This window comes from Chrysemys picta, chromosome 2 (assembly GCF_011386835.1).
Source record: "Chrysemys picta bellii isolate R12L10 chromosome 2, ASM1138683v2, whole genome shotgun sequence".
NCBI classification, from domain to species: domain Eukaryota; kingdom Metazoa; phylum Chordata; order Testudines; family Emydidae; genus Chrysemys; species Chrysemys picta.
In genome coordinates this window covers 24,408,598-24,420,696 of record NC_088792.1, presented here as the reverse complement: position 1 = coordinate 24,420,696, position 12,099 = coordinate 24,408,598, and the positions used below count along the sequence as shown (strand labels likewise).

At 41.7% G+C, this 12,099-nt stretch overlaps 1 protein-coding gene across 24 annotated transcripts in view; it reads left to right on the top strand.

Moving 5' to 3' along the window:
- Positions 1-12,099, top strand: part of DIP2C (disco interacting protein 2 homolog C) — a 472,758-nt gene that overhangs the window by 393,929 nt on the left and 66,730 nt on the right. For all 24 annotated transcript variants that reach the window (XR_010598212.1, XR_010598211.1, XR_010598210.1 and 21 more), the window contains 6 exons: positions 314-428; positions 3,661-3,862; positions 5,512-5,621; positions 6,914-6,994; positions 10,158-10,281; positions 11,444-11,565. Coding sequence is in view for 19 of the 24 variants with exons in the window: in XM_005308091.5 (XP_005308148.1) it covers positions 314-428; positions 3,661-3,862; positions 5,512-5,621; positions 6,914-6,994; positions 10,158-10,281; positions 11,444-11,565 (754 nt within the window). In the remaining 5 variants the exon portion in view is untranslated. The remainder of the gene's footprint in view (positions 1-313; positions 429-3,660; positions 3,863-5,511; positions 5,622-6,913; positions 6,995-10,157; positions 10,282-11,443; positions 11,566-12,099) is intronic.

Below are 12,099 nucleotides of genomic sequence, written 5' to 3'. Positions count from 1 at the left end.
TGAAATTACAAATTTTAGTTTTGAAAAGATGAAGGCTACTGAAACAAGGGCCACTTGTAACACCCCTTTAAAAAAAAAAACTACTGGTTTTACAGCTCTTGTAATATCTTTCCTCCAGAGCTACTCAGGTTTAACAATTACATCAGAGTTCATGTTACAATTTTCACTAGAAGAATTGGTAGCTGAAGCACCATTATTCTGAATAATACAAATAACTAACAAATAAGTTACAAAATATTCTCTTCAGGAATGAAATTGCCTTTTCTGCAGTCACTATTCTTACCCAATACCCTTTACTTTTTGTGTTTTGCAGAATAGCAGTGTTTTCAGTGAGTGTCCTTCATGATGAAAGGATAGTTATTGTTGCTGAGCAAAGGCCGGATTCCACAGAGGAAGACAGTTTTCAGTGGATGAGCAGAGTTCTCCAGGTAATGTTCCTATGGTAATTCTGAAGTTTGCTGCTTCAATTTTATATTCCCTTTATTGATCTTTCAACCAAATAAAGATTGTAATCTGACATCCTTCTTTGAGTGGGCATGTGGATTTCACGGTAGGCCCATATGATAGAAATCTTTTGAATACCAGTGTTCATCAGGGCTGTGCATGTACTCTCTGCCTCCTTATGTTCCCCTGTGAGGGCAGGAAGGGCAGAGTGGCCACAACCCTCCATCTCGTTTCTCCTACCATTGGTGGCAGCAAGATGGAATCTAGCGAGCATCCAATCCGCTACTCCCCTTGGAGGCTTAAAACTGTTCTTTTCATCAAATTTGTGAAGAAATCTTCATCTTCACACCGTGACTAGACTGAGAACCTCCCCTGTACACCCCTTAATAGAATGGTGAGGTGCTTTGTGCCAACTACCACACCTCATGGTGGACTCCAAATCTTCAGGGCTTTAAATCCTGCCTATCCTGTGCCAGACTGATCCCTTTCAAGGATGGACACAGTTGATTTCATTTCTGCCTAGTGGGGAGCCAGGACAGGTTCTCTGTGTGCAAATCCTCTGGATCCAGGACCCAAAAATCCAGAGACTCTCAGCTCAAACTATATCTGCTAGAGCAGTCCACACAGGTCACTTCAGACGCAGAGGTGATAGCTACAATCAGATACGGTGGCATCAGCTAGTATTCCCTGAAGCACAGATCATACACTGGGATCAAGTACTGGAAAAAGGGTGAAGAGAGCACCAGCAGAGCCAGCACTAGTGACTTTGACACCAGCCACCTCCACATCAGTGAAATCCCTGGCATTGGAAACTAACCATCTGCACTGACAGCCTTGACACTGACTGCTCCAGCATTTGCAGTACCACCATCCCAAGCAGTGACGACAGCACCTGTGCCTATACATAAAGCTGAAGCTCACTCAGAACAGGTGGAACCCAAATATAGCTTCAGACGTGAAGAGAAGCCCTGGAAGGAGAACACAGCATCACTCCCTGAGGGATAGAGCATCAGACCTGGAACAGCACAGGGAATGAGAGACTCAGCACCAATCTCAGTCCTGGTATGCCCAGCAAGGTCCCTGAGAGACCCCCTGGATGAATCTGGATAACCTCCAGAAATGCTTCCGATGCTGAAGAAACAACTGGCACTGAAACTGTCCCTGGCACCATATCTCCCTCCGTTACCACCATTCAAAAAGAGATATATTCCTTATCATCACCAGTTTACTCCTCCTTGCTAGCTTAGAGTAGAGATCCCTCTCCTGTGCTTTCCTGTATGCATTCAGTATTGAGCTACCCTGCATGGCCTTCTGATCTGTTCTTCAGAATTCCACATTGCAAATCATTACGTACAACAGCTACACCAATGCACTACACCAACAAGCAAGGAGGCACACGCTTGTCTCCCATCTCTTAGGAAGCTGTCAAGCTCTGGACATGTGCCACCAACAGAGGAAAAGCCCAGTGGTTCTTTGTCTCTTGGGAGTCATCAATGAGCAGGTGGACTTCCTAAGCAGACAACCCATGATCAATCACAAGTGGCCCCTGCAAAGATCCGTCATAGAGCTTATGTTCCATCATGGGGGAAGGGAGAGGGTTCCCATAATAGACCTGTTTGCCACCCAGGGCAAAGTCAGATGTCAATTTCTGTTACAGAGGGGTCATGAGCCAGGGCACATTGCCCATCTTCCTTCTGCACTGGAGTCCAGGCCTAACTTGTCTTTCTACAGATTCCCCAGGATGATTTCCAAAATAAAGATCACTCTCATGGTTCTGTAGTGGCCCAGGCAGTTTTGCCTGACAGACCTGCTGCAGATGTTCATTCTGACATCGATCCAGCTCTGACTGTCCAGATCTGATCTCACAGCATCCTTGCCAGATACTCCATCCAGACCTGAAGTCCATGCACCTGATGATTTATACATTGGCTGGTTAAATACCATGAACAGGGACTTACCCACCAGTCAGAGAACCTGCTCCTACCTGAGACCTCAACACCCTTCTCTCAAGACTCCTGGGGACACTTTTCAAACCCCTGACAGAGGGCTCCTCTCTCTTTATCTTGCTATCTCTTTAGCCAAGAGAGCTACAAATATTTATGGCTGACCATCCTTATACAATGTTTCAGAGGGATAAAGTGGTGTTCAGTAATCTCCAAGTTTCATCTGAACTGATAAATTTGCCTGTCTCCTTCCTAAAACCCATCTCTTTGTTTGGAAAGAAGTTGTCATATACACTAGACATTTCCAGAGCCGTACTTTACTACATTGTCAGAATAAATCCATTCAGACTGTCTTTTCAGTTATTCCTGACTGTAGCCACCTGTTCCAAGGGCTAAGCCATCTCATCACACAGGATAGCTAAATGGATAACACAATGAGCTGAAACTTCCTAACTGATTTTAAAGGGATGCAGTCAACTTTAATCACACTTTTCTCTGAAAAATATGTACTTACTGTTTTTTTCAAGCAATCTCTAAAGTAAAAGGCTACAGAAGAGAATACTTCTATTTTTCAGTTTTGCCTTGTGCATTTGACAGCACTTTGTAGAAAGCCTGTCTCATAGTTTCCCCTGTATATTCTGTCAGTTTCCCTTCTTGTTTGAGGATCATTTCACGTAGTGATCAGGGAGAGATTAAATCTTTAACAAGCTTTTTTTCCCTTTTGATTTAAATTCCAGAAATTAACAGGGAAGTTCAGAGGCAGGAGTGGCACTTGACACTGCTTTTAGATCCTTCTGAAGTTGATTAGATTTTAAGTTGATAGTGTCCCTTTTAGCAATAGCATTAAAAGCACACACCAATTAAAATCAGATTTGCCTGTGAACCGTGTCTGCCTGTGCTTTAGTTAGTAGATCACCTGTAGTGAATTACTGCTAGAACATAGTTATGGCGAGAGCCAGGCACATCAGCCCAAACCTATATGAAATTCACCAGGGTCTTTAATTGATGTTCATCTATTTATGTTGGGTTTTTTTTTAACCATCTAGGTTTTTAAATGGTTATAACAAACAGTGGTGAAGTAAATTTCCTTTCATATGCACTCAGTGAAGAGTACCTCTCCTCCTCTGATATTGCTGAAAAATGTGTTTACAGTGGCAGGTAATTGCTAGATTATCTTCTGCACCAGTTTAGAGAACCAAATGAATACTGTTGTGCTCATAAGTGCAGTGATTAACCTTAATTCATTAACTTCACCTTCTTGATTTATTTCTAGGCTATTGACAGTATCCATCAAGTGGGTGTTTACTGCTTAGCACTGGTACCAGCAAACACGCTCCCTAAGACCCCTTTAGGCGGCATACACTTATCAGAAACCAAACAACTTTTTTTGGAAGGCTCATTGCATCCCTGTAACGTATTGATGTGCCCACATACCTGTGTAACAAACCTGCCTAAACCACGACAAAAACAGCCAGGTAAGCTGAGAAGTGGCATAAGCCACTATGTTTGTGATAGTCTATGTTTGTGATGTTCTACACGATAATATCAATAGGAGCTCAGGGGGCTCATCCCCTTATAGATTCAATTACATAATTTGAACTGTGAACAGTTTCACCCTCCTAAAAATACTTCGATTGAAAATGGCTCTATAACAGACTACACTGAGAAATATAGAAAGACTTTGGGTTGAGTTGAATAAATACTCAGTCTGTTGACTCAAGCCCAATAAACAGTTACCTCACTAACAGGGATGTGACCACACTGCAAAATTGAATCTGAATCCAGATTTTGAACTCACGTAGTTGGAGAGGTGTCTGGATCTGTGGCTCCAGTTTGGCCCCTCTCAACATACTAGTTACTAAGCACTAGTGATTTTGCACAAACAAAATACCATGGCACTCTCCTTCAGTGCCTGAAACTTAGGGGTCGTCCATTATAGAACCTAGAGCATATTTGCAAATAACATTTCCCTTGTTTCTCTAATATACCACTCTTGGACAAATGCTTGAGAACACAAAGAAAGTAATTGAGCCTTGCAAAGGTATTATAAAAATGAAATGTCAGAGACTGATAGTGGCTTGTCAAGGAAATGATAGTAATAGGAGATGCCGGCTAGCTGTAAACTTCCGTCTGGCAGGTTCATGTTGCCACATTCCAGATAATTTAAATACTGTGTGTTCCTGAACAGAGGGTTTTGTCTGGATGTGATGTGTTCAGCCTCAGTGGATGGTAAAGGGGATGCCCGGAAGAGAGGAGATCTCTGGGGTATTTTGCTTTTGTTTTTCATGCAAAATAACTAAGAACCACAGTGCATATTCCAACATGGGCATCGGTATGTTTTTGTGGCTCTTTCTTTGGGCAAAGTTTTGGGCTTCGTTGCCCTAGTGCAAGCTTGTCACACATGGTACTTCATCAGCAATCAACACCTAAAAGCACAAAGCGAAAATACTACTACATTGGTAACTGCAATGGCAACATTTATCAGAAGTATATAGTCTCCAATTTGCAATAGTTGGCATAACGTCAGTGAAAGCCAGCTTGTATGTGAAATGTTAGTGGTAATATGTTCCTTTCTTGTAAACTTGGCTTCACTTTCTCCAATCTATTCAATGTATTTAATCAAGGGTTCTCAAATACTTTCATAGTGTGAACCATCTACCCTCCCAGTCCTGATCACTTACAAACACCTACAACACCTGCTTATATGGAAAAGAAATAGTAGAAAAATATTAATGCATTTTAGTTTGTTCTAGTGCAGCTTACTAACTGAAAATAAGGGGCGGGGGGCAGCTAGAAATATGGAGTGGCCAAGTCTCTGCAGGCCACAATTGGCCCATTGACCACAATTTGAAAATATATATATAATTTTAAAACTGTATACCTATTGCTTCAGCAATGGATCTCTTTGGAAATGCATGAAATTTCATGGTTTTCATTGCTTTTATGGTTTTTACAATTTACATACCTTAAACATGGACTGAACAGTTAGGATATTCTCAAAATGTTGTTCACTGAAGTTGGTAATGGGAAAAACTTCACCTTCTGCAAGAGAAGGGATAATGAGAATTCTTAACTATAGGCCTAATATTTTTATTGTATTTAGCATGTTTCTAATTCATTCTAGAAATTGGCCCTGCCTCTGTGATGGTGGGGAACCTGGTCTCTGGAAAAAGAATTGCTCAGGCTAGTGGCAGAGATCTGGGACAGATAGAAGACAACGATCAAGCCAGAAAGGTAAGTTAAATCTTTCCAAATACATCTTGTATGTGACTTAAATTCAGTATCTGTACTGTTGCAAATATAATAGCTTAACTTTTTTGTATTGTTATCCCATACTTGTTGGGTTAGTTGGAATAAAAATTTGAGTTCTAGAATAGATATGAGGAAGGGATTCCCTACATTATTTTTTTAACATGTCTACCTTCATTTCAAAATTTTAACTTGGATCGATGTACTGTGTGAAGTGTTAACTTTCTAGTGTTTCTGTTATAAGTGCTCCTGTACTGGTTTTTTATTATTTCAAGTGGAGTCTAGGAAGTTCATTTGGTAGATATGCTCTTGATCTTGAGTTTTGTTGTTTAAGTTCCGTTAAATTTATTGCATTTCCACTCTAGTCTTCTCAGTGGAGAGAGTAATTATTAGAGAGACGAGTTGGGTAGGGTGACCAGATGTCCCGATTTTATAGGGACAGTCCCGATTTTGGGGGCTTTTTCTTATATAGGCACCTATTACCCCCCACCCCGTCCCGATTTTTACACTTGCTAACTGGTCACCCTAAAGTTGGATAAGGTAATATCTTTTATTGGACCAACTTCTGTTGGTAAGAGAGAGTAGCTTAAAGCTCTTCTTTACAACTGGGAAAGGGACTCAGAGTGTCACAGCTAAATAAAAGGTGGAACAGATTGTTTAGCATATGTAATGAACCCTCCTTGTAAGAGACCATTCAAAATGAAGTATCAGGGGGTAGCAGTGTTAGTCTGTATCTACAAAAACAACAAGGAGTCTGGTGGCACCTTAAAGACGAACAGATTTATTTGGGCCTAAGCTTTCATGGGTAAAAACCTCACTTCTTCAGATGAAGTGGCCAGTTAACACCTCTGCAGTCATAGGACAAAATAGGTAATTATTGTGAGATGGCAAACATACAAACATTAGTGTTTTTTAAAAGTAAGTTAGGGAGGGAGGAGCATTAGAAATAACTTTGAAACTAGAGCCAGGCTTAGATCCAGAGATACTATTCAGAACTAACTTATTGCTTTGAAAGTGCACTGAGTAAATCATACTTCAAGCAGTAATCTTAGACTTCTAAACAGGTCTGCACAATTCAGCAAGAGCATGTTGCCCTAAAGACGAATGATGCTGACAACATTCAGCAATTTACTGGTTACTGATGTTGATGTATGAACATATCAAATAGAAGCAAGAATGGGGTGTATAAAGTGGAAATAAGAAATTGCTTCCTATTTTTAAGAAAATTAAGAAAAAAATCCATAAAGTATCATGATTATCACTCTGTTTTGTTTTAGTTCCTATTCCTCTCAGAAGTTTTACAGTGGAGAGCTCAAACCACTCCTGACCATGTGCTTTACACGCTACTTAACTGTAGGGTAAGAAATTCAGGCGATTACTTTAAAAAGTTACCTTGTGGAGAAATGCACGCTGAGCGACAAACTGTATCAGCTTGCACCAAGACTGTATGTGGCTCAATCTTCAGATATTTCTGTTTGCATTAATGTTTAGCTGCTGTATTTACTACTCACTCGTGGGGGAGGAACAGAGAATTATCGCAAGTCATTATCAAATGTGTGCTCTCTGCTATGTTACATACCCACCTTTTTATATTCCTACCCCATGAATTCACACTTGCCGGGAGTGTTGACAAGGCAGAATATTTACATTCTAGTAGAGGGAGGCGTAGTTCTTGATGTTGCTCAGCAGTCTTTCTGCTCAGTTAAAGGAATTGTTCTGACTGTCCTAAGAGACCATGAATTCTTCCTTAGCTGAAATAGTGAATATTGGGTATGAGATTAGGCCTTCCAGGGAAAATGGAGGAGGGGGAGATGTAGAGGGAAATGGATCAGGACTCCAAAGGTTGTAAAGGAGCTCTAGTAAATTAATCTGCATGCTTATGAGATAAGTATGGTTTAATTTTAAAGCATTTAATTAGTCATCAAAACCAGATTGTATGCTTCTGTGCCACAGAACTGTATTGGTCCATAGTATAAAATTAGAGTTTTTCTAGGATTAGAAGATTATGTGATTACTGTATATACTAGACCTCTGCCCTACATGTTTACAAAGTGCCCTCCTGTCTATTATATTGATATCAAAATGCTGTTCAAGATTAGAGTGGTCACCCTTAATCTTGCTTATTTTTCTTTAGATAACTAGCTAGTGTTATGGTGAGGGAGCTTTAATTAGTTACTTATGGCAAATGGAGAGCTTCTGAGATCAAGCTACCACTGTGCATCCCAGGCAGAATTTGACCCTGGAGATTGTTTTCTGTTTTATCTTCAGAGTAAGGGCTTGTCTTCACTACCAGGGTAAGTCGACCTAAATTATGCTACTCCAGCTACGTAAATAACGTAGCTGGAGTCGATGTAGTTTAGCTCGACTTAGCCCGGCTTCTTCATTGTGCTGAGTCAACAGAAGATGCTCTCCGGTTGACTTCCCTTACTCTTCTCAAAGAGCTAGAGTACCGGGGTTGACCGGGGAGCGCTCTGCCATCAATTTAGCGCGTCTTCACCAGACCCGCTAAATTGATCCCTGCTGCATCGATTGCAGTAGCGTAGATCTCCCTGTAGTGGAGACCAGCCTAAGAAACAAGTACATCATGGATGAGAGAGACTGATTCTGATTAACACATTCCCTCACACTGACTAAATCAGACTATTGAAGTCAGACCTTAAGTAACATGCTCTGCCTGTCTTGGGAAAACAGTAGGAAGAGCAACCAGCCGGTAGGAAACACAGTGAGGAAAATGAATTTGATAATAATAAAATAGTTTATCATTCCCTCTATGTGAAATCAATTGAATTGTGAATCTCGATTGCTCTGTTAAATTTTTAAATCTGCTCAGTTTACTGTACCTTGTCTCGGTAACATTTGTTTTACATTTTTGGAAGTAAATAAATATTGTGTTTGTGTGCGAGATGTTTATGGTGAATAATAATTCATTTCTTACCAATCAAGCAAAATGCATGTGTTCCCTCAACTCTTCTTGAAATAGAACCCCCTGTTGCTTTCCTTCATAATAAGGACACTGAAAGGATATTTTTACAGGTCATTTTTTGACTTATTGTTTATCTTATAACCCAGTAGAAGCCTGAAATGTCAATGTTTCCTTACCACTCTTTTTTTTCTTCTTCTCAATTTCTTCAGCTTCTCTGTTTTTTAAGTGAAGTTAGTGCTTGTGAAAGGGGCCACATATGACAGTACTGGAAACTGAAATCCTCTTTCTCCAAAGAACAGGTACAGCACAGGCGGTAGCAGTGCAGGCCTTCCCCACGCTGCCTCATCAATTTATCTCAGCCCAGGCCTAGAGAGACCACCTCTAGGGAAGTTCAGTCTCTTTTCTCGCTCACTGTTAGGCTTCTCTGATGAGACTGCCAGCAAGAGTGTGCGTTGTGGTGGTCATTTTTGTGATATAGACCCATTAGGGGCTATGCCAAAAACAGAAAACTCAGCCGGTGTAGACCACTACAGTCTGATAGCCCCATGTCAGTAGTGACCCAAAGTTAACTTCTATAAGAACAGGTCATTTGTTCAGGTGAGAGGCTGCATAGCCTAGTACCTCTTCCTGAGCTATCTTTCCCCCCATCCCACATGTCTAGTCTGTCACCCATGTGCAAATAAATCACTTTCTTTCCTATTTGGTTTATATGCATGTGCATTTTTGTTCATAACTTATCTCTTCCCCCTCGCATGTGTTTTCTTCCCTTCTGGCTTGTGTCTCTTGTCTTCTAATAAGTGGTTCTAATGTGCCATCTGGCTTAATTCCAGTGTGCAGACAGTGAAGTTAAGTTTATAGGAATACTCTTCTGAGACTCTGGTCACGTGTACACTGCAAAAAAAAACAACAACCCCCAAACAAACAAAAAAACAGCACCGAGTCTCAGAGCCCAGGATCGTGCTACAGGGCTAAAAATAGCAGAGTAGACATTCCTGCTCAGGCTGGAGCCAGGGCTCTGAGCCCACCTTTCCCTTCGCCAGGTTTCAGAGCCCAAGCTCCAGCCCGAGCAGAATGAGTGAGCTACTACTTTTAGCCCTGTAGCGTGAGACCTGTGGGCCTAAGTCAGTTGACTCAGGCTCTGAGACTTGCTGCTATGGACGTTTTTTCCCCCAGTGTAGACGTACCCTTACTCATCAGACTACTGCAGAATTTTTGCAAAAATGTGCTTTACTGCCTGCATGTGGGAACAGAGCAGGTATAACAAAGGGAAGCAGTGCTGATTATATGGTCATGATATTACATTGTAACTGATATATCCTTAAGGTGAGTGATTAAATCATTGCTTTGGGAGAAGTGTATGGCGATTCGGGGTGGGACGTATTCACATCCTTGACAAAATTCCTTTAATTTTCTCCAGCTGCAGTTTGGTATGAGACTGAAGGTTTTCCTATTAAACTGTGTGGCTATTGACACTCTCTCTTTTTTTTTTTTAAACATCCTGAAGAAAGCCTTCAATCAGTAATTTATCAGTTGGGGAAGGAATACTAGAACTCAACCTACAACCTATTCTTCTGACACTAACTTATTTCAATATGCAGGGAACAATAGCCAATTCCCTAACCTGTGCCCAGCTACATAAACGAGCAGAGAAGATAGCAGTCATGCTGATGGAAAGGGGACACTTACAAGATGGAGACCATGTGGCTTTGGTCTACCCACCAGGTAAAGAACTTGTATCATGAGGACCCTAAAAGTTCTGACTTTGCTGTTTTTGTTAGAGGACTTTGGAAAAATAAGTCACAGCCATATGTCTAAGCAGTGGTACAAGTAGAATTTATTTCTTACCAGTATGTTGCGCATTGGCAATTCATGGGAGGGACACAAAGCTAAAGGAGGGGCATGTGACCTCACCACTTGACACCCCCCCCCATGTAACTCTTCCCCGCCCCCAGCCCGGGGTCCCCGTGCTCTCTCTGTCCCCTCCCCATCCCACGTTACCGAGGGTGGGCTCTGTCCTCCCGCTGCGCCAGATACAGACTTCTGAACCGCAGGGCTCTCTGGAACCGCAGTGGCAAAAGGAGCAGAACGTGGGGCCACTGCTCCCAGGAGCCAGAGCCCCACACCGGCAGTTCCTCCAGCGAGGCTGTATCGGTTCTGCCCCCAGCCCCTCCCCTGCCCCAGCCCTTTCCTCCGGCTGGGCTGTACAGACCCCAGAGAGGAGATGCAGCTGCGTGGAAGGGCTGGGGGCGGGGCTGGGGGTGGTACAGCCACACTGGAGGAGCTGCTGGCGTGGGGCTACCCAGCAGCCCCACGTTCTGCTCTTTTGTCTTTCTGGTACAGCATACTGGCAATAAATATCTTAATAGTACGGCGGACCGGACTGCCCTACTTGCACCACTGTGTCTAAGGTAAAATGGGGTGGGAGGAAGCAGAAGGTACTTTTTAAACAAAACTTTGAGGGTCTCCTTAAGCACACAGGAGGAGTGAAGAACACAACCCCTCTTGCTCTTTGTGTTGACATTTTCCTTTAAAATGCTGTTTTGTTTGCAAATTTAAATTGGATAGCCTATTTAATCAACAGTAATTAAGCGTCTTCACTGATAAATTGGTGATAATAAAACTGAGCAATTCATTTGAGTGATGACATGTAGTTTAAACTTTTGGGCCTTCTTTGGTATTTCATGCATAAAAGAACAGCACAAATGAAAGTAATCAGTGAAGCTTAACAAATACTGACAAGGGACTGAAAGAGAAGTCTGTTAAAGAGCTTAGTTGCTCATTTAACCTTCTAAGTTACTTCAAAGTAGTATTTATGCTGACATGGGTGTCTGTGATTAAATTATTTGATTTTCAAGTGAGGATTTTTGTTTTGTTCTTCATGCAGGAATAGACCTGATTGCAGCATTTTATGGTTGCCTGTATGCGGGCTGTGTGCCAATAACCGTTCGACCTCCACATCCACAGAACATCGCAACAACATTACCTACAGTGAAAATGATTGTGGAGGTGAGCAGACATCTGGAAATCCGCAAGCAGTCTAAACAGGCAGTGGACTAAATATAGAAAATTAAAGTGCTCTTTAGAAGTTTTTCCGTCAAAGTTAGGAAAAGGCTACAGGTTTTATAACATGGGTTCAAACTTCATGTCACAGGACCTGATCCTGTACAGTACCACAAAGTCAAGGGGAGCAGGGAATGTTCAACACTGCTTGAAAGCATGCAGCACTCACACTGTCACAATCAGATGAGAGCGCATTTACAACCACTTCTTTCAAAGACCCATGTAGACATGTTTTCCAATATATGACTCTAAATCAGGTATCTCAGGATTATTGATATTATTATTTACACTGACCTAGCTTAACTGTTTCAGGTTAAACAGTTAAAGTTGTTTAATGTAAACTGTTTTCAGCCAAGCGGTATCTGAAACTCCTGCACCACGTAGTTCTTTTTACATGTTTGTAAAAGCCTTTTACAAATTTATGGTTACAAGTTGAGTTAGCGGCTCTTAAACTGACTGGGGAGTAACAGTTTAGAAGTT